At 34.1% G+C, this 21710-nt stretch overlaps 1 protein-coding gene across 1 annotated transcript in view; it reads left to right on the top strand.

Annotated features, from left to right (window-relative positions):
* The window catches only part of LOC150101070 (uncharacterized), a 244627-nt gene that overhangs the window by 30022 nt on the left and 192895 nt on the right, over positions 1-21710 (top strand). The window contains exon 2 of the mRNA XM_090402157.1: positions 9327-10530. Within this exon, the coding sequence (XP_090258283.1) occupies positions 9327-10530 (1204 nt within the window). The remainder of the gene's footprint in view (positions 1-9326; positions 10531-21710) is intronic.

Genomic DNA, 21710 nt, shown 5'->3' with positions numbered 1-21710 from the left:
CAGTGTTGCTACAAATCAGAAAGCTTATTGCATGAGAGATTAGTCAGCTTGTTTGTTTGAATTTATCAGAGATTAACGTTAGAGTGTGTGTGCACGTGTGTTGGGGGGAAATTCTAGATGAGTGCTTTGTCTATATATTGATTGGTTCTTTGTAGGGAGGGGGGGGGGAACTGATTGAATTAAATGAAGTTTGACTTAATCAGATTCATCACACAGGGATAGATAGTAAAGTAAAAAAAAAAAAAAAAACTGAAATGGAAAAAAAAAGCATGTAAATAAAAAATGCAATTTAATCATAATGAAACTGAAGATATGATTATTAAAAACAAGTTGTTTCATTTTTATGGCAATTCCAGTCAAAGAAAAATCTGTTTAATCAGTAAAAAACTCATGGTAAAAAAAAATTTCATGCCCTCTTTACCATACTGTTAACTTTTAAAGATAGATTCTTCCTGGGAGGTGCAAATAAGTGTGCAGTTGCTCAAAAAATATGTATATATAAATAACATATTATGCTAACAGTATGCACTCATCTATCCAAGATGGGTTGAGTCTCCTAATTAAGTGTTTTAGGCAGTTAATGCAGTCAGCTTGCAATTCCTCTACTGCATCTCAAGTATTTATGTCTGTAGATCTGTGTGTGTATATACATAGGGCTGGTTTGCCTTTTTTTGAGGGACAAAATAAATACCTGAGTTTGTTTGTTAGGGAAAACCCACCACTCATCATTTGATTAAAAAGACTGATAAAGGTTCTTCATGTCATAGATGGGATTTGAACCTGAATGCTTCCAATCAAAGTGCTCATTAATACCAACTGAGCTGTAGAGGCTCCAATAGTATGAATATATATGCAGTTATTACAAACATGTGACAGCACTAAGCATAGAATTAAAGGATGTAATGGCCATACCAAAGATCGAGAACACTTGACTAAGTGCAGCTGTAAATCAGTGGTGGATAAGTCTTACTCAGAATGCTGATTGCTAGAAAATCAGATATCATGCAACATATTTTTACAAATAACTGCATTAATATTTCTAAATATTAAGCAGGTCTAGGGTTACTATATATGCAGTGATATCCATGTCAGCAAAAGTATAACTTCTGGGTTGCACTTCTTGTTTGCCTGGTGGTTAGCATGTCTGCTCTCCAGCCAAAAGGCTGTGGGTTCAAATCTTGCCTTGGGCATGGATGTTTGTGATTGTCTGTGGAAACACTACTGGCAATGGGCAGTAGATGGGGTTGATGTAGTTGGTAGATTTGAGTGGTGGAGACAAGAGAGTTGTAGAGTAGGCTCCCTCACTTGATGAATCTGGACTCCCTGGAGGTGTCACGTAATAATAATGAAAAATATTTTTTTAAATGCATTGCTTTTTTTTTTTATTCTTTGAAATACAAACACAATTGCATATGTAAAAATATACAATTACTTGTATATCACTTCTTTTTAAATATGAATCCCATCCACAAAGAGGTTGCAAATCTCTATTGGCAGGTCAATCTTGAAATCCTGTATTACAGTACTTTTTCAAGCTACTTCATTTTCCACAAATTACACAGTAAATGTTAACATTGAAAAATACTGTGTTCCAGCAACCAAAACTCAGTACTTTATATATATTACCAGACATTTTCTTTAATGTTTCATCAGATTTCATCAATATTTTGGTTCATTAAAAGTTTTGGCATTTTGATTCTTGTGGTGACAAGAGGAATCGTTATGGGGTTTTTCAAATAAAAGCAAGTTAGCTGATCTCATGTGGAGGTAGCAGTGCTTTTTTTTTTTCTCTCAGAAAATCGTTTTTTTTTTTCCCACATGCAGGCAAATCTGCCAAGAGAACACGTGCAATTTACAGGCAAAAATACTGTTAGTGGGCAGATAGTAATAGCAGTGCCATCGTGTATAGATAGAGGATTAAGAAATTTGGACAGTGGTTATGTTGAGTATTGTACCCTCAGGAGACAAGTTCTTTGATTGCTTGGGAGTATCACATAATGATAATAATTTACATCCTTAGCTTGTATCTTGGCCATTTTAAAAAATTATAATAGATACGTTCACTTTTTAGCACAATTTATGTATTTATATACTCTATTTGCATATGTATGTGAAAGAGAGAGAGAGAGAGAGGAAATTTTCTAATTCTAATTCACTAGGCAATGTGCTGGATTGTTAACATGTAAAACTGTTTCTTGTTTTGAGTGATTTGTACATAAACACTCTATTTGCATATGTATGTGAAAGAGAGAGAGAGAGAGAGAGAGAGAGAGGAAATTTTCTAATTCTAATTCACTAGGCAATGTGCTAGATTGTTAACATGTAAAACTGTTTCTTGTTTTGAGTGATTTGTACATAAACATTAACTGTTCATATGCCTGAGCCTATTCATGGCAGGAACATTTTCTAAAAGTGTTAAAAATAGTTTTAATACAGATGGATCCTAAAATTCATTTGCCATGCATAATTTGACTGCTTGATCTTCACTAATTTTTCAGCATTTTCAACTGTGTTGAAGTTAGCATAATATTCCCAGTTCTTAGCATCTCTTTTTTGTTTAAATCCATTACCACCAAAAAAGAGAGCTACACCATAATTTGTATTCTTCAAAAATATAATTAATCTGCTAACTATTTTTTTTTAATGCTTGCCAACTCTAGTCCTCTATCATGTGAATGATATCCTTGACCACAGATTGATTCATTGTATCAGTCTGTGGTCCTGCTTGGTATAATAAAGAAATTCAATTTATTTTGTAAATAGTGAAAAAAAAACTTTCTACACATATCTTCATTATAGAGTATTTAATTATATGGTGCTACATCATTTTTGTTACTTGTATACAGAAAATGACTTTTGCATTGAATTAACTCTCACTATCTCCACAGGCTATCTCTCACTGATGAGACCTCAAAGGTTGAAACCAGTCTAGGTAGTGGCTCCTCCCATGATGCATATCGGTATATACACCTGATAGGAAGGGAGGGTGCTGTGCATTATGGAATACCAGGACATTGGATGTCATCTGCCTCTATATATAAGCAGTCAGCCTAATCATGAAGATACTTCATGCACAAACTTTTGTTTGCTCATGCTCGGATAAATGATTAATAGAATAAAAAATATATATTTCTTTTATAGTAAACTGATCCATTTGTCAGTGGTATTGTCTTGAATGTTGATTTCATCACCTATACATGCTTCACTCAAATGATCATGCACATTGTCATTGATTGTGCTAAAGATAATAATAATAACATGTGCAGTAATACACATGCTTGAAAAAACAGTAACACAAATGATTGTTTCAGACTGCACATACTATGACTTGCTGTAAATCTGTAAACTTTGGCTATTTGGCAAGAAAAAGAAAAACCAATTTTAATTTTATTTCATTTTGGTTTTCTTAGCTTCAGAACTTGTTTTGCAGAACATAATTCTGCTCTTGCCAGCCTGGTTGGCTGACTAATAGTGTTTCTGCTCTTTAACTGAGACAAGTAGAAACACTGTTTCCTTAGTGGATGTTTTTACAGCGTCCACTTCTCATTGGAGGCTTGAGGTGACTTCAAAATTTTATTTGGTCTCTTAGAACAGGGATCCTGTTTTACGTAACTCTTAGCTTATGTTACTAATATACTCTCACCTATAAAAGATTGTAAACGCTTTGTGGGCAAGAGTCACATAAAAAAAAGAAACAAAAAAATCTGATTAATCTATGCTGCACATGAAAATGAATGAAATCTAAACTATTCAAAATAATCTCTTATTGTCAGATGGAGAAACGAACAGTGGTTATCTTCTATTAGTATCTAGAATATTTATAAAAGCCTTTATTTTATTGTATTTGTAACTAGTTTCACAGATGGAATTAATGGAAGTACGGTGGTGCCTTGGTTAACAACCGCCTCAGATAACAACGTACTTGGTTAACGATGAGTGAATGTAAGAAAAAAATCTCTTGGTTAACGACTCTCGATTATGTGAACTTCTATCTGATCTAAAAAACCAGAATTTTCCGATCGCACTCAGCCACGTGCGGGAAGACATTGTCGAATAGAGAACAGCCACGCAGCATGGCTGTGAAGCTCAGATATGTTTGACCCATCATAGCCAGCTGTTAATGTTTTCCGTTTATTGTTTCTTTTCTTGTAGGGTACTGTGCTTTATTTTAAAATTTGTGGTTATAAATGCGTTTTATGATGAAAATGAGTATTTAAGCATTTATTTTTTATGTGTTGGTTCATATAGACAATAAATCGGTGAGTGCGTGTCACTGTTTGTTCGCCATCAAAAGGCAAAATCAAATCTCATCTGTATAATAATCGTTGTATCTATAAGCTGCTAATCAGTGTATGTTACGGTATGTTGCTAATCAGTGTATGTATGCTGTATCTAATATTGTCACCTTACAAGCAAAATTCACTAAGTCAGAAATTGCAGGTTTCGAATTTAACTGTTAACTTTTATTTCAAAAAGTTTTTTTTTTTGAATTTTTACTTTTATTTTCAGGTGACGATATGTTCTTTGTATCCCTTGTCTTAGTGTTGTACAATTTGTAATAATACCGTCTTTTGCGTATCTTTTTTTTTATAGAGTGAATTTTTTTACTGTGTGACAAAATGGGTCCCAAAAAGAAAGCTAGTGAGGGGAAAAAAAAAACAGAAAAATTTTTTCTATTGAACAGAAGAAAGAAATAATAGCAAAACATCATGAAGTTGTGAAAGTTATGCAGCTAGCTCAAATATATGAAACCAGTCATTCTACAATATCAACCATTTTGGCTAAGAAAGAAGAACTTATGGTAGCTAAGGTTGCTAAGGGAACTTCAAGGTTGAATGTTAGAGGGCTTCTTTTTGAGCAAATGGAAAATCTATTACTAATTTGGATCAAAGAAAGAGAAATGGCCAGCGATACTACATCTCAAAATGCAATCTGTCAGAAAGCTAAACAGACTTATCAAGATTTGAAAAAGAAGACTTCGAGATCAAGTTCTGAGGTAGATGATGATGATTTCAAAGGTAGCATAGGTTGGTTTGACAACTTTAAAAAAAGAACAGGAATTCATAGTGTGATCAGACATGGAGAGGCAGCTAGTGCTGACAAAGCAGCAGCAGATAAATTTGTCAATAGTTTTACAAGAATTATAGAAAAAGGAGAATACCTACCTCGAGTCTTCAATTGTGATGAGACTGGGTTATTTTGGAAGAAAATATCCAACAGGACATTTATCACAAAAGAAGAAAAAACACTTCCTGGGCATGAACCAATGAATGATAGGTTAACATTGCATTTTGCAGCAAATGCAAGTGGAGACTGCAAGGTAAAACCAATGTTAATCTACCACTCAGAGAATCCATGAGCATTCAAAAAGTTCATTGTCTCTAAATCCAATCTGGGTGTTTTGTGGAAGTCTAACAGCAAAGCCTGGGTCACAAGAATAGAATTTAGAGACTGGATTCACGAAGTGTTTGGACCAACTGTCAAAGCCTATCTTGAGCAAAACAATCTGCCTCTAAAAGCCATTTTAACCTTGGATAACTCACTTGGCCATCCAACAGGCATACAAGAAGAGCTACCAGAGGAATTAGATTTTATCAAGGTGATTTTTCTTCCTTCCAAGACTACATCTGATTCAACCTATGAATCAGCTGATAATTGCAAATTTTAAAAAAACTTTACACAAGGGCACTTTTTACCAGGTACTTTGAAATGTGTGAGGCTACCAATATAACCCTAAGAAAATTTTGGAAGGAAGAATTCAACATTGTCATAGCAGTTAGGCTAATTGTAAAGGCTTGGCAAGAAGTAACAATGAAATGTCTCAAAGCAGCATGGAGGAAACTGTGTCCTTCCTTTGGTAATGAAGAAACTTCAGATGAAGGACACAAATTGGTAAAGGATATTATGGCAACTGCTCATGATCTTAACTTGGAAGTAGAGGAAGAAGATGTTGAAGAATTATTGGAGATGCATGACTGAGAACTGACGACTGACGAGCTAAAAGAACTTCAAGCAGCAATGTGAAGAAAAGGAAATGGAAATTTCATCTGAAGATAAGGAGATGGAAAGAAAGAACAAATTACAACTGCTGAAATCAAAAATGTTTTAGCAAAGTGGGAGGAAGTTCAAAATGTTGCTATGAAATGGAATCCAAACAAATCTGAGGTTATCAGAACTGCAGATTTTTTTAATGAAAAGTCCATGAAGTTTTTCAGAAACATTTTAAAAAAGTGGCAGAAGCAAACAACCCTAGACATGTTTTTTACAGGTCCATTTGTGAAAAAACTCTGAAGTGAGCCCAATTGTTCTTCTGGTGAAGATTGATAATTAAAAACTGTTTTCATGAACAATTCATTTTATTAATGTTAATTTTTTTATAGTAAATACATATACTGTATAATAAATGATATTTACCATATTTTTATGACATTTTAAATGAGTTTTATCTGCATTTTTAATATGTACTATGGTTGTGGGGAGGAAACGGAACAAATTAATCGATTTTCAATTAAATCTTATGGGGAATCGCACCTTGGATAACGACGGTTTTGGTTAACGACTGTAATCCTGGAATGGATTGCCGTCGTTAACCAAGGCACCATTGTATATCATAAAGAGATATAGTTTAAAATAGTCGCATGATTATATTAAAAAACATTTGCATTATGTAGAAAGAGGTAATGAGTGATTAGTAGCATATCACAGAGGGTTTATTATTGGATGGTCTAAGGATGAAATCTAGCTATTTGCAGACAGTGCTGATTTGGGAAGGATGATTTGGAATATTGATATGAGTGGGCTGGTGCTGTGAGCAAATACTTGGTATCAGCATAATGTTTCCAAGTGCAAAATTATGTATTCTGGAGTGAAGAAATTTAAAAATTTTTCTTCACTCCAGAAATATAATACAGTAAAACCCCGAAGTTACGCGGTAGGTGGGACCAACAAAAAAGTGCGTAAGTCGAATTTGCAAAACTCGGGGTATAATTTTGCATGTAATTTATATATACAAACATACAATTGGGGTCAAAGGTTTACAAAAACATCTATATTTTTTAAGAAATATAATCATAATTGTAGTTTTTCGTACATAAAAAAAATAGTTATTTCGATGTCGAGGGTTTCATAAAATCTAATAGATTCGTCTGATGGCATAATGTCCTTTTCTTGTCACACAAAATTTCTTCATAGCAAGCTAATGATTTTTTTATTCCTTGCCTTCTGGCTACAATTCGTTCCTCGTTAGAATCTATGTCCTCCAAAATCTGTAAACCTTTCTTTTATGATTGTTCTTACTGTGGATTCCTGTAGATATAACTTCTTTGCTAGCTCACAAATTATTCCGCTTTCAAAATCCTTAATAATGTTGAGTTTTGTTTCCAAAGTCAATGTTTTTCTTTTCTTGCTAGCAGTAGAAGAATCGGACTTACTTCTTTTGGATGACATTATTATTTTTTATGTATTAAAATTTTTATCAAGAACATAACATTAAACAATTGCAAGGTTTGTACACTATAAAAATCGTGTATGAATGGAGACTGCACGAAACATGTCAGTGCTTGTTCACAGCATGTGTGACACTGGTGAATGCGCCCAGCACCTGAAAGATATGACTAGTGGTGAGGCGTGAAGCGGGACGGGAATATGTATATTTAAGAAACCGCATAAGTTTGGATATGACTGTATAATATCAGAAATTGCTAAAATTTTTGATATTATATTAATGGAAATTTTCTGCAAATTGTGCAAGTGAATTATACTTTATAATTCACTTGCAGTATAGAGTACTTTTTAAATCAGCTAATCTTTCCTAACTTTTTTTAATTGTGTCTGTGTGTATATATATATATATATATATATATATATATATATATATATATAATTTATTTATTTATTTAAATAAATTAGGAAATTTATTGACCTTTTTTAGTTATCTTACATTAGCTATTTAGGCGGCACCTTTTGGAATTGTCAGTTATTGTTTAATAATTAGTTTTATATATGTACTGGAGATGCTTGTGATAATCAGGTGAAAATTCTACTAATAAATAATATTTTATATGAGTTAATTCCATTATTATAATGTTAATTGAAACTGTTCATATCTGCATGGATACCAGACTATGTAGGAGAGAGCAAAGTGACAGTTTTTCTATAGAGAATTCTAGAGAAAAACTGCCACGGGTTCATTCCTGTGGGGAGTTCTTTCACTTGGTTGAACAGCGGGAAGAAGTGATGACAAGAGGCCATCCCTGGAAGTTACGAAAGGAAACTGTGAGCAAGAGGGTGAGGAGTGGTTTCTTTGCATGGAGGGTGGTTGAGCCGTGGAATGCATTGCCTGATAGAGTGGTGAGGGCAAGAATGGTCAATGAGTTTAAGGAGTGGTATGATAGACTTTGTGTTTCTTAGGGGGAACCTCCCCTCGATGAGTCTTGACAGACTTTACGTTCTTAGGAAGGACCTCCCACGATGAGTCTTTTGACTCCATGGAGGCCTGAATAATAATAATAATAATAATGTCAGAAGAAGGAGAATCCATTCTGATAATAGGATAATCAATCCGTCTGTAGGATGAGTTGTTTATTATTACACATCGGAAAATTAACTTTTGTTTAATAAACATTGTAGTTTTTAAAGATTTAACTATTCTGCTTGTGTAATAGTTGGAAAATTGTACATATAAAGCATGTGATTTTGCATGTTGGTGACTAATTTGTACATCCTTTATTTCATTCTCCCCTTCAGCATGAATTGACTATTCTTGGCAATCTGCCAGCCCCAGTTCTGTGAACTGTATATAGCCAAGTGACATATCAAAAAGTGGTGTATGGGGACTGGTGCACCCTCATGGATCAGTCCTTGGTCCATTATTATTAATCTTTATATTAATGACATTGGAAAGGATTTGACAGGAAAAAGATCTATAAAGCTGATGAGTCATCACTGTGTTTGAATTCAAAATTCAATGGTATTTAACTGAGTAAATGTCTTTCTCTTTTGTATATCAGTTTTCAATAAGATAAATAAATATTTGTGATATAAATGATAATGGAATGAACTTAATTACTGTATCTGCTATTTGATTTGGGGGGAAATTTTTATCTTTCTAGTTGTTTGGTTATGAGCATTCATTAACTTTTTTTTTTTCCAACTGTTGTGAACTTTTATTAATAACACACTTTTACTGTATTTCTTTTAGAAGTAGTAGTTTTTTTTTCTTTCAAACAAGACATTGAAATCAAATACTTTGAAAATGTAAATATGTTCCTAGCACTGAAATTCATTTTTATTTTTAAAGAATGTTTTTATTCTTTTTCTTTTTTTAGGAGGCAGCCATAGCATCCATGAAGGACTTGAAGAGTTGTCCAGGAATGATCATCCATCTGTGGAAAATTTGAATACAGTAACTGAGAAGTCAGGTCCTAGTGATGCCTCTGTCAGTAATGAAACACTAAACTATAACTGTTTCAACTGTGGGAAAGTGTTTGATTTGCCATCAACTTTAGCTCAGCATATGAAAACCCATTTTGATGAATTGAAATTTTCCTGTGAGACCTGTGGAAGAAAGTTTAAACGAGAAAGCTATTTGAGATCGCATCAGAAAGCACATTTAGAAGAGCGATTTTTTAAGTGTTCTGTGTGTGATAAAATATTTGTCACAGCACATGACCTCAGAGTTCATACAAGAATTCACACAAAAGAACGACCTTATTTGTGTACAACATGTGGTAAAAGGTTTACTCAAACACAACAGCTTAGTGCCCATCAACGAATTCATTCAGATGATCGTCCTTATGGTTGTGCAGTGTGTGGGAACACCTTTAAATATTCGTATAGTTTGAAAGCCCATTATAGAATCCACTCAGATGAAAGACCTTATGAATGCAAGATGTGTGGGAAGAAGTTTAGGCAACAACCTCATCTTGCCAGACATTTACGAATTCATACAAATGAAAGACCTTATGTGTGTATCACTTGTGGTAATGGGTACACACAGCAACATGACCTGAACACTCATAAGCGAACCCACACAAACGAAAAACCTTATGAGTGCACAGTCTGTAGTGCAAAATTTGCACGAGTCAAATCTCTCACGGAGCATGAACGAATTCATACTGGAGAAACACCATTCCTTTGTTCAACATGTGGAGCCTCATTTAGAAGTCATCGGCATCTTAAAACTCACCAAGTTGTTCACTCTGAAGAAACTCCTTATGTATGTGAAGTGTGTGGACTTCGTTACAAATATCGTAGATCATTTAAAGAACATGTGGAACATCACAAAAAGAAGGCATATCCTTATGAGTGTACAACATGTGGTAGTAAATTCAGGGAAGAATATTACCTACTCCAACATACATCTTTTCATGTAGTAGCAAATGACCTTAGTAATGCTGTAAATGCAACATCATCTATCGGAGTTTTTGAAAACTGCAATCATGCTGATGATGTTTCAGAAATAGCAGAATTTTCTAGTGTGTCTGAAGAAATGTCTAATAATTTGTTTGATGCAGGAAAATTAGAATCACACTAAAATTTATCTTTAGAAAATAAAGCTACTGTCTAATAACAGTGCTTTTTTAAAATATTAATGTAGTTACAAATTTAGTATAATTTTTCCCAAGTACTTGTGAATGTTATTTTTTTACAGTAACTATTCTAATATTTAAGTAGAAACTACAGGATCAGAAAATTTAGTGTTTTTGTAAAGTTACAAAAGCACTGACATTACAAGGGATGCTTGCAGTTCACCTAAACCAAAAGAAAATTTTTGTGGACAATGTGTTATATACATATATTGGTTTGAACAAGTGCTTAATGTAAACACAAACACCCACCTAGTAAACATTATATACATATCAGCTCAGTATCAGGAAGCATAATATACATATTAATCTATATCAACCTTTAGAAAATAAATCATAAACTCTGGGATTTTTTTTAAGAATCTCTGGTCATTTAACTTTAGAGGAGGCAACAAACATTAACAAAATATAAACACTTAAAATTGAAAACTCAATCCAATTTATAACTGTTGTATTTACTTCTTGTTATCGTTACATCTTCTCTCACCTTGTATGCGATATACTTCACACACTCATACACACCAGTGAAAACTAGAAATAAATTTGGCTTTTAAAATTTCTTTAAACAAATTCAAAGACTAGTGTAAATCAAAATTCAGTTTCAAGGAGGTGAGTGAGGACTTGCTCCTGCCAAAATTTTGACCTGCTTTTTGACAGAAGCCATAATCAAGACACTGGCTGCAACTTCTCTGCCTGTCTCTCCTCTCACACACACCAAACAATGATTGAGGGGAAAACTTTGATGTATTGCCAAAATGAGATTGGAAAAATCTTTTGCGACCTGGAAATGCAGTTTTTCTGTTCCCAATGGCATTTCTCCAGTTCAGAAAACCTAAAATCTCAGAGTAACATATATCTTATATCATCCTTTTGCAGTTTTCTGTTCTAACTGCATTTGTTCTGTCGCTTGGAAATGAATCTATATTCAAATGTGTTCCAAAAGAGAGAGAAATCTATACCATCTAATTATTGACCTACTGCTTTTACTTAGGACACTTTCCCAAATAATGCAGAAATCCATTAATAGCTAATATGTATATAACAAGGTCATTTTGGTTATTTTACTTACTTTTGGATAACTGCTATGAAAGGATTTTGAGGAAATCAGGCGGCATATGCTATTCTTGCATTAATGTATTGAATATTACTCATTAGTAATTTTCAGGAGGTGCCATATGTGCTCTAATAATTAATTTTAATAATTACTTCACTATTTTGCAGAAGTCAAATACACAGTACATATATGTGATGCATGGGAAGAAAGACCGATATGGAAAAAAATAAAGGAAGGTGAAGCATGTGCTGCCTAGTGGGCATCTTTGGATATACTTGGCCATTGGGCTGAAGAATCTAAGAATGAAGCTTCAGATGTGATAAATTTTTGCATCCAGATTTGTTGAGATTGGGAAATTTTTTCAGAGCAGATTCATGAGAAATCTTGCATATTTGTATTGAAGACATAGCTTTTCTGCTATAAATTCTGAGATAATGTCCATAGATCTGCATAATCTTCAAGAACAGAGCAGCCATGGGTGGAACCAGATGTAATCCTTATGTTTAGCAATTTTGATGTCAGCTGCTTGCCAGTCTGGCCATAACAGGTAAGTTTAGAACTATAGAGCACTTGATCAATTTCTAAGTGCTCTGTAGTTCTTAATTTTATGTGTGGTCTAAAGGTAGTCATGAGATTATATTTTTTCAGAATTTAGCCATCTTACCAGAGATTCCTCAGATATTTAGCATGGTTGTGTTCCTGTAATCTGAGTCTGGGAAAGAGGAAGCATGTTGAGGATATAATATACTCTTGATCCAGCATGGCTAAGAAAGTGTTGTATGTGATTTGAACTTACTAACAATGGCATTATTATCATCAAATGATTATTATTTGGGTCCTGTTCACTAGTGTTTTTTAAATGCCATATTTGTATGAAGGGTGGTGACTGTTGAATGTTTCTGCCCACATCTCTGTGTTGCCTGTAGGTGCTGAAAACTAACGCTCCATCAGCTGGTTATATGACTAAGGCAGCCGGGAACAGCAAGCTGGTATTGTTTTCTTTTCTCCCCCCCACCCCCCCACCCCCTAATATGAAGTGGATCCTAATGTTAACTGTTTACATGTGCTTTAAATTTAAAAATGGGGTGGGATTATTCAGTTTGTCAGGGACAAATGGAGAAAACATCCATCCCCACATGTAACTAATTGGTAGTTCTGTATGGATCAATGTTTTAGAGAATTAGTTTCATCTAATGCTCTAAATTGTTTAAATCTATATGCTATAATGGGATCAGAGTCTGATAAATGTTAGATGGGGCAATCTCTTATTAAGGATCATTTTTTTAGATAATGATAATGGCTTAAGATTATTATAGTATTTTCCTTACCCACCTTTATTGTGAATGAGGTTTTTTTAGAGGATATTTTCTTCAGATTAACAACACATGGAAATAATGAATTTGGGAAGGAACATATTGATATATAAATAAGTTATAGATGTAATGAAAATATTTACCAGATTCAACTTTAAGAACTTTATTCTTCAATTTTAGCTAAAGGCTACAATTATGCATTTACTGCTGAGTGTGTTCTAAATATGGATTTCCACAGTAGCAATAGAGAATTATGTAAAACAATGCCACCAATAAAATATGTTTTGAAGTTGTGCAAATTTTAAATTTATATAAAATATATAAATAAAAATATACAGTTACCTCTCACTATAGAAAACTTTTAGGGACCACAAGAATATTATTATGTTTTCTGTATCTTTTTTATTTTTAAGAATAGCATTGTGCATGTATGGCTTTAGTTGTGACTTCTTGATAATTTGTTATAGTGAGTGGATTTGTTATAATAGTGAGATCTGACTATAAAATAAAAGAAGGCAGCACGATTGCTTTCTCTTAATTTTAAACAGTATGCCTCCTTTTAATTATTAAGAGATCATTCTATTGCCAGACTGGTTGGCCGAGTGATTAGTGTACCCACTCTTCAACCAACAGGTCACAGGTTAGAATCCTCCTGTCAGCATGGATGTTTGTGGTTGTCTTTAGGTGGAAGATGAATTTTATTGCCCAGTGTGAAACCACTGTGCTGCTTATTGGGAGGCCTGAAGTAGCCAAAAAAGTTCCATGTTTGGTCTCTAGGGAAGGACTTCCAGGCAATGTAAAATAAATAAAATTAAAAAATTACAAAAAATATATATACATATATAATCAACAAAAATGAAAAGAAAAAAAAATCCTTAGCCCACCCATGGTACAAATGCACTATAGGTTTAGTAATAATCTTTCATGGGTGGCACATTAAAAGAAAAAAATAATCTAGAGATGCTAATCAATCCCAGATCAGTAAATTAAATAAACTTTTAGACGAAAGTGACTCCATGGGATAAAGGGTTCAAGATAAAATTAGGGTATGCTTTGCCAAAACTCCTAGGATGTATGGATTCAGTAACATTGGTTGTCTGTCAGATAAGCTGTCAGAACAACTGATTAATCCTTCTCCAGCTTATGACCAATTCATCTTCTTATGAAGTGCTACCGAAAAGTTCAGGGGAATTGGAATAGTGCAGTGGAAGGCTATAAGGGTGAGCCATACCCTTCGTGAATCAGCATGCCATCAGCCAGCAAGCTGAAGCTGGGTTCTTGGGTTATGTGTGTTTTTTTAATGCCATGTTTTAGTGGTTTGATGATTTCCTTCTCCAACTCATGTGGCAGGTTTTAAGGAACAAAGAATTGGCATCAAATTTTGCTTCAGCCTCAAAAAAATTGCTGCAGAAACTCACCAAATGCTGAAGGAAGCATTTAGTGATGATGCTATGAGCTAAAGCAGAACTTTTTTTTTTTTTTAACTACAAAAAAAAAAAAAAAAAAAAAAAAAAGAGGCTTCAAGGATGGACGAATGTCTGTCGATGACAGCGAACCTTCTGGATGACCATCAAAAAGCATAACGCTGAAAAACATTTCAAAAGTGCTGTAGGTCGCAGGCAAACTATCCATAATGTTTGATCATAGGACTTTATATGGGACCGGGACCATTCAACACATTTTGGGCATTAGGTGCATTGTAAAATTTGTGCCAAGACTACTGAGCAACAACCAGAAAGAATGTGGTCTTGCTGTTTGCAGGAAGCTCATAAATCCAACCAGAGATGATCTCAACTTCATTTCCATAATCATAACTAGTGATGAATCATGTATTTACAGTTAAGACCCTATGACAAAGTTGCAGTTGTTGCAATGAAAGTTGCTGAATTCACCATGGCCAAAAAAAAATGCATCAAGTTCATAGCAATGTCAAGTCAGTGTTGAATTTTTGACATCCAAAGCTATTGTCCACAAGGAATTCCTCCCACTGATCAAGCTGTCAATAGTAATAATTTTGCAGCAGCTAAAGGAGAGAATTTGTTTGTGGAAATTTGAACATTAGGCACAAACGTCCAGACAGGTGAAGAATGACTGGGTTCAGTGAACCTACCCACACATTGCTTGTTGTTTGACAGTTCCTGCCTTCCAAAAACACGACGGTCATTCCATATCTTCCCTGTTTGCCTGACCTTGTCCCCTGCGACTTTTTCCTGTTCCCCTAGATGAAATTCTGAGCATTGTTTTGAAGTGATCCAGGCAGAATCACAGGAGGTGCTCAATACAGTCACACTCGAGGACTTCCAGGGGTGCATGGTATCACTGTATACATGCCCAAGGGTACTACTTCAAGGAGACTGCAGAAACCAGGAGTTAGGGTAAGTGTTTTTTTTTTTAATGGTGAAATTCCCCGAACTTTTGGGTAGCACCTTGTATTTTAGAAATTCAGATTTCATAACCAAGATTCAAACCAACCTTTGCCTTGTTTCCTTCAAATATTCTAATAAATTTTCTGAACATTCCATTTTCTAGATTTAATGAAAAAAGATTTTCCTCTGCCCGACATAAAACTATTCAAATTTATTTGGATTTCACTATATCTGTCTCCATTAATGTGTTATGTGATGACTTATCCTCTTAAGCAAAACTAGAAACATTTTACATATGATCTGCTTCAATTTAGAAAATGAATCTAATACTCCTTCCTTCCCTTCTGCAATCAGATAGCCATCTGTAGTTCTATACTGACAAAAAGAAAGCCAATATAGGGAGATAAGTCAATGCAAATTCTCAGTTATCCTAGAGAAACAATGGGTGCCATCAAAACATTAATCTTCTGCTCTTGATACCCTTAGTTTCACAGAGGCATTATTATAAGAATTACAAGTTCATCAAATACTTTTCTTTCTAATGGTTTTGACAGTCTTATGGATAAAACAGTAATAAACTCTAATCATCCACTGTCTTGTCCAGAAAATGTCTATAGGGTCTTTTATTCCACGTCTCCAAATTGCTTCAGAGAAGATAGCCAGATTTATATATATCACTACTATTCTCAGTCTACTTCCATTTGAACTGTAATGGTATTTTGGACCTGGCTGTTTTTACCTTTAACATCATGTTTGTCAGATCATTAGTTTTTATTATTGTACATTCCACTTGAAATATTCCATTCTATTAAACTTGGCTGAAAATTGTGCAAAAAATAGTTTTTGTAAGTTGAATCCAGTACATTTTTTCATTATAACTTATGTATTGGTATGTTTCCCAAATTGGGAAAATATTGTTCAGACCATTTGTATATAGAGACAGATGATTTCACATCAGATTGTTTTAGTATCCCATAATGCACAGCACACTTCCTTCCAGATGTATTTCATATGTGTATATTGCTATGCACTATGCGGAGTTGCTACCCACAGTGGAGTCAAGCTTTATTGATATTAAACTAACATAAAACTATTCATCACTGTGAGCTAGTGATATACCAATGGAGATAATGTATTTACTGTATTATTAAAATCTGAATTACAGATATTTCAGTTGAAAAAGTGAAGTCAAGGATTAAAAAAAACAAAAAAACTTTTCTCTAATCCAGAATATGGAAAATATAGAAGTGATATTTTCCATATTCTGGATTAGAATATTTTCCATATTCTAATCCAGAATATGGAAAATATCACTTCTCCATTTATTTCATGCTTAGTATCTTCATGCATCTAGCTCCCTTTGATTAGACCTCAATAATGATCAAAACCATTCTAGTAGCAACTTCTCCCATAATACATAGCAGTATACATGTCCAAAAGTGTGCTGTGCATTATGGAATACTAGGACAATTTGATGGGAGGTTAAATGCCTCTATATGCAAGTAGCCTAGTCGTAAAGATATTACACTCACGAACTATTGTTTGCTCATGTCTTGGCTAGTATAAGTTATTTGTAGCCAAAGTAAATTATATTACTTAAATATAAAGAGCCAATAGGCTTCACTTCAGCGATGTAACATTATTTAAATTAAGGGGATATTAAATCCGACATTTTTCAAAACCGAATAAGAAACTCAAAGATCAGAATCAAAGAGTTTCATGCCTAATATAGACCTCAATTTTTGAGTTTCTTATTCGGTTTTGAAACAATGTGGGATTTAATATCCCCTTAATTTAAATAAAGTAAATTATATTTGATACACACAAGAATTATACTTCTGGGTTTTTATCCAGTATCAGTTATCATTTTAAGCTTAGTACCAAACTTTCATATCTTGGCAATTCATTAATTGCTTTTTGATAATGCAATTTTTTAGTCATTATTTTAGATCATCAAATGACTCCTGTTTATCCAGTTTTTGAAGAAAGTATTCCAAATTAGTTGCTTGGAATTCTTTGAATTTCAGTTCAATCATAAAATCATTTGGCATAAACTAATTAGAACAGGGACTGTGGCTTTGAGGGATACTAAAACTAGGAAATCGGATTAGTCACAACTGGTATAGCACAATGATGGGACACATGCTCTCCGATTGGAAGAGATCGGAGTTCAATTCTTTGTCATGACAAGGAATCTGTAAAAATTGCTCTTGCTTTGACCAATCTTTGAGTTAGCCATTCTCGTATGTAGGGGATTTTTTTCCCTAGAGAAACTTGGATTTTTCCCTCCAGAAAACAGACAAACCAGCCAGAGAACACATGCAAGCCTACCATCTTGGTTTAGTTAGTAAAAGCCACTGCTTGTTAATTGCAAAGGCCACAAGTTAGAATCCATCATAAGGCATGGCTGTTGGTAAAAGTTCACTCTCAATGAGTTGTATAGCTCCTTGAAAGCTTATAAATTTCTTTATTTAACTTCTAACCTAGTTAACATATAGTGGCACCACCTTCAGTATAGATGCTGACCAGGTTAGAAGGATAGTATGTCCACTCGTAATTTATAATTGTTTAATCATCAATCTGTTCCTCTTTAACAACTGTAAACTCGTCTCCAATTAATTCTAAAATTCTTCTCCAGTTCTGTTTTGTGGACTTGAACAAGATCAAATACATAGTGGGAGTGTTGTTAGACCTAGTGGATCAGTTGCCAATGATGAAGAAATGCATTACCAAATAAAGATGATGGGTAAGAAATGAGAAATTATAATGGGGGGGGGCTTTAATTATCTGATGAAATCTCATGAGAGCAATAAAACTGAATTTAATGAGTGCTGTTGTGAGACAACCTCCTCAAGCAGCACGTGACAGAAGAAACTCGAAGGAACTGATTAGTGTCAGAGGGGATTTTAGTTAAAGGTGTAACTATTCTGCCTCTGGTTGGTGACAGTGAAAAGGTTGCATGCTGAATTACAAAGCAGGAAATTATGACCACCTGAGGAGTATGTTGGATTCTGTGCAATGATATCAGTTATTGGATGGAAATGATATTGATAGTGCATGGAAAATGTTTAAAAAAATACTTAAATGATGCAATATCAGAACCCTAGAGTTTAAAGAATAAATAGGGTTACAGTGAAATGAATGTATAATCTAATTAATCTATTGATGTCATTTATGAAAATTATAAGGAGCAAGCCAGAAGAGTCACTACTATTGTACAGAAAGCTAAGTCTAAGCATGAAAGACTGCCTCTGCAAGCTAAAGACAATCCAAAAGAAATCTGTTATGCTGCAAGTAAAAGAAAGAATAACTATTGAATGCAGATGGTATGTGGGTGACAGATGCAGAAGAGATGTTCAAGTCATGAGTGGCCATTTTACTAAAAGCTATCAACAAGGTGTATGCAACACTGAGCTCAACACTGCTACCTCTTCACTGCAGTGGAGCACCCAGGGGGGGTGGATCCCCCCCCCCCCCCAAAAAAAAAGAAAAAGTTAAAAAACACTAAAAAAATTTCCAAAATACTTTTCCTAATTAAAATTCATTTTTTATTTATGTTGTGTCATGTCTTCTATTTCTATACTACTTATGAATTAGGGGTCACATAAGATGAGAGAACCCTATAGCAGTGTTTCTCAACCTATGGTCTGCAGACCACAGGTGATCTGCAACGATGGGACAGGTGGTCCACAGGCTTAAATTAACCAAATAAATTATATATTTTAATTATCCAAAACAAAACAAATTAAAATCGAATAAGTAAAAATTATTAAAATAAAATGAATACTTAAAAAAAAAAATAGCGGCAGAATGACGAATAATAAAAGAGGGATGAAGTGAAAAACAATAGTTTTATTGCTTCCACCTTCAATTGCTGTTTTGTCAGATTTGAAGCGAATATGTGTTATCCACATGACCACATTTCAACCAATTGCTTGTTGTTTATTGATTTTTATTGTTGAAGGTTTTCCTCCTTCAACCAAGGCTCAATATCTTCAGAAGTGCTAAGTAATACTTAGACAAAACGTGTTGCGAGTTAACTCCAGTATTTATATATTTTTCGGAAATCACGCGAAAAGCAAGCTGACAATTGAGTTGAAATGCTAACTCTCTTCAACCGAATTCCAATAATATGTGAAACTTCCATAACAGCATTCACTATATATCTTAGTTTTAACACGTTTATGAATTTTAACACTTTCGGTTGAATTTTATTGCTGGCGAGCGAACTCACACAATCTAATTAATAACAATAGTTTTTAGTTAGGTACTGTGTTTGCCAGGTGCAACATATGGTTTTGCTTGAGTCTATATATACAGCATAGTTTCTTTATGAGGGGACATGTGATTTATTAATTAGTGTCGTTTTTATCCCAGTTGTCTCTAATTGCACTATTTGTTGAGAAATATATTACACACACTGCTTATACCTTATTCACAAACATAATAAAAGTACCTGTTTTTCTTGCCGTTGCAATATAGTGGCTGTTGGGGGAGGGCGTGTTGTTTACCGCAGGAGCAAAGTTACTATCGCCCTGCTCTGTGAACGTGTTTCAGCTTTTTTTCATTTGCGAGGTATATGCAAAACTTTTTAATTTCTTTTTTCGAAAAGTAAAATCAGGGATGACAGTGATAATACAAAACGAGTTTTGTAATGACAGTTTGTGTAGTTTCTGAAGAGAAAGAGATCTGTAACGAATCCCACAGAAACACAGAGTTCCCATCAGTTGCAGTGCGATAATAATACGCTTAACGAAAGGAAGGATTTGCTGACTTGCTGGACACTCGACCAGTGGATCGCATTCAAAGATAAATACAATTGGCTATTTTGTAGGAACATTTTTCTGTTTTGTGACTTTTCCCTTTATGGTAATTATGCCTACATTACTTTGTTATTATTCAACAATTGTTTACAGTTTTGAATGTGTTATATAAAGTCAATATCGACAGTCGCCTGATTACGAATGCGTGATGACAGGGAGGTTTGGAGCTTCCTCCGGATAGTATTCAAAAGGTAAATACAATTGGTTATTCTGTATAGTGCCCCGAAACTTATTAGTTTAGAATTTAACCACTGGGAAAGGGTTTGTGTCCACTTCAAAACTCTGAAACAGAATTTGGAAACATATTTTCCAAATAACTTTTATAAGAAATTTCTGTGATTTCATGATCCATTTCAGGCTTTCAGTCACGAGAACGACTTTTCGTTATCGAAAAAAGAGCAGCTAATTGAGCTTTCAAGTGACAGGGGGCTTAAAATGCAATTCCGTGATCGTGGTTTGGCTCGATTCTGGATCTCGCCTTCAGTGAGAAGTGAATTTCCCGAATTATTTAAAGAAGTCGAAAATCGTAGTGCAGTTTTCTACAACCTATCTTTGCGAGAAACGATTTTCATCGCTCCTTCAAATAAAAACAAAATACCGAATTCATCTTAGTGTGTGTGCCGATCTTCGACTGAAGTTGATCAATATTGAGCCGATATCCAGCAACTCTGGAGAGACCGAGAAGCAATCATCTCATTAAAAGTAAATAGTGACATAATTATATCATATTATTTATTAGTTTAATAAAAATTTAAACTTTGTTTTAATTTTTATCAACAAATTTTAAATCTATATATCCGGCCTGGTTGGCTGATTCTCCAGTCGGCCAACCAGGCTGCAAGTTCGAATTCCACAGTGGGCATGGATGTTTGTGATTGTCTGTGAAAATACTAGTGGTAGTGGTCGGGAGGTAGACAGCATTGGTGTAGATGATGATTGTAGTTGTGGTTGGTGAAGACAACAACTACAATCATCATCTACACCAATGCTGTCAATGAGTTGTAGAGTAGGTGCCCTTCCTTGATATGTCTTTGGACTACCTGGAGGTGTTATGTAATAATGATATCGACAAGCTTTATATGTTCATTGTGCATCACATAGTTTGAATTTGGCACTTGGAAATGCTATATCTGTGACAAATAAGAAATTACATTGGTATAATTGAAAAGGTACACAATTTCTTCAATACCCCTAAAAGACAGGACGTCCTTGTTGTTTATAATGTTATAATAATATCTTTATTTAACTTGCAAAAAATATTTGCGTGCACCTTACCATTGTCTAAAATAATGCAAAAATCTGACAGTGACCTCTTAATTGCCCTACATTTTGTTGATGATGATGTGGCTCAATTAAATACCGTTTGTGAAACACCAGATTCTTCATTTAAAGATATTTACAATGAAGCATGTATAAAAGCCAATAATTTTAATATTGACATTAAAAAACCAAGAACTTCATCAAAACAAACATTAAAGTTCAATGTTCCAGCTGATTCTGTAGAAGTGTATTTCAGGAGAACTATTTCATTCCATTTACTGACCAAATATTGACTCAACTTCATGAAC

Source organism: Typopeltis vanoorti, chromosome 12 (genome assembly GCF_054136105.1).
Source record: "Typopeltis vanoorti isolate ZY-2024b chromosome 12, IOZ_Tvanoo_1.0, whole genome shotgun sequence".
Classification (NCBI taxonomy): domain Eukaryota; kingdom Metazoa; phylum Arthropoda; class Arachnida; order Uropygi; family Thelyphonidae; genus Typopeltis; species Typopeltis vanoorti.
The sequence above is the reverse complement of the archived record's forward strand: the minus strand, read 5'-3'. Positions and strand labels throughout refer to the sequence as shown.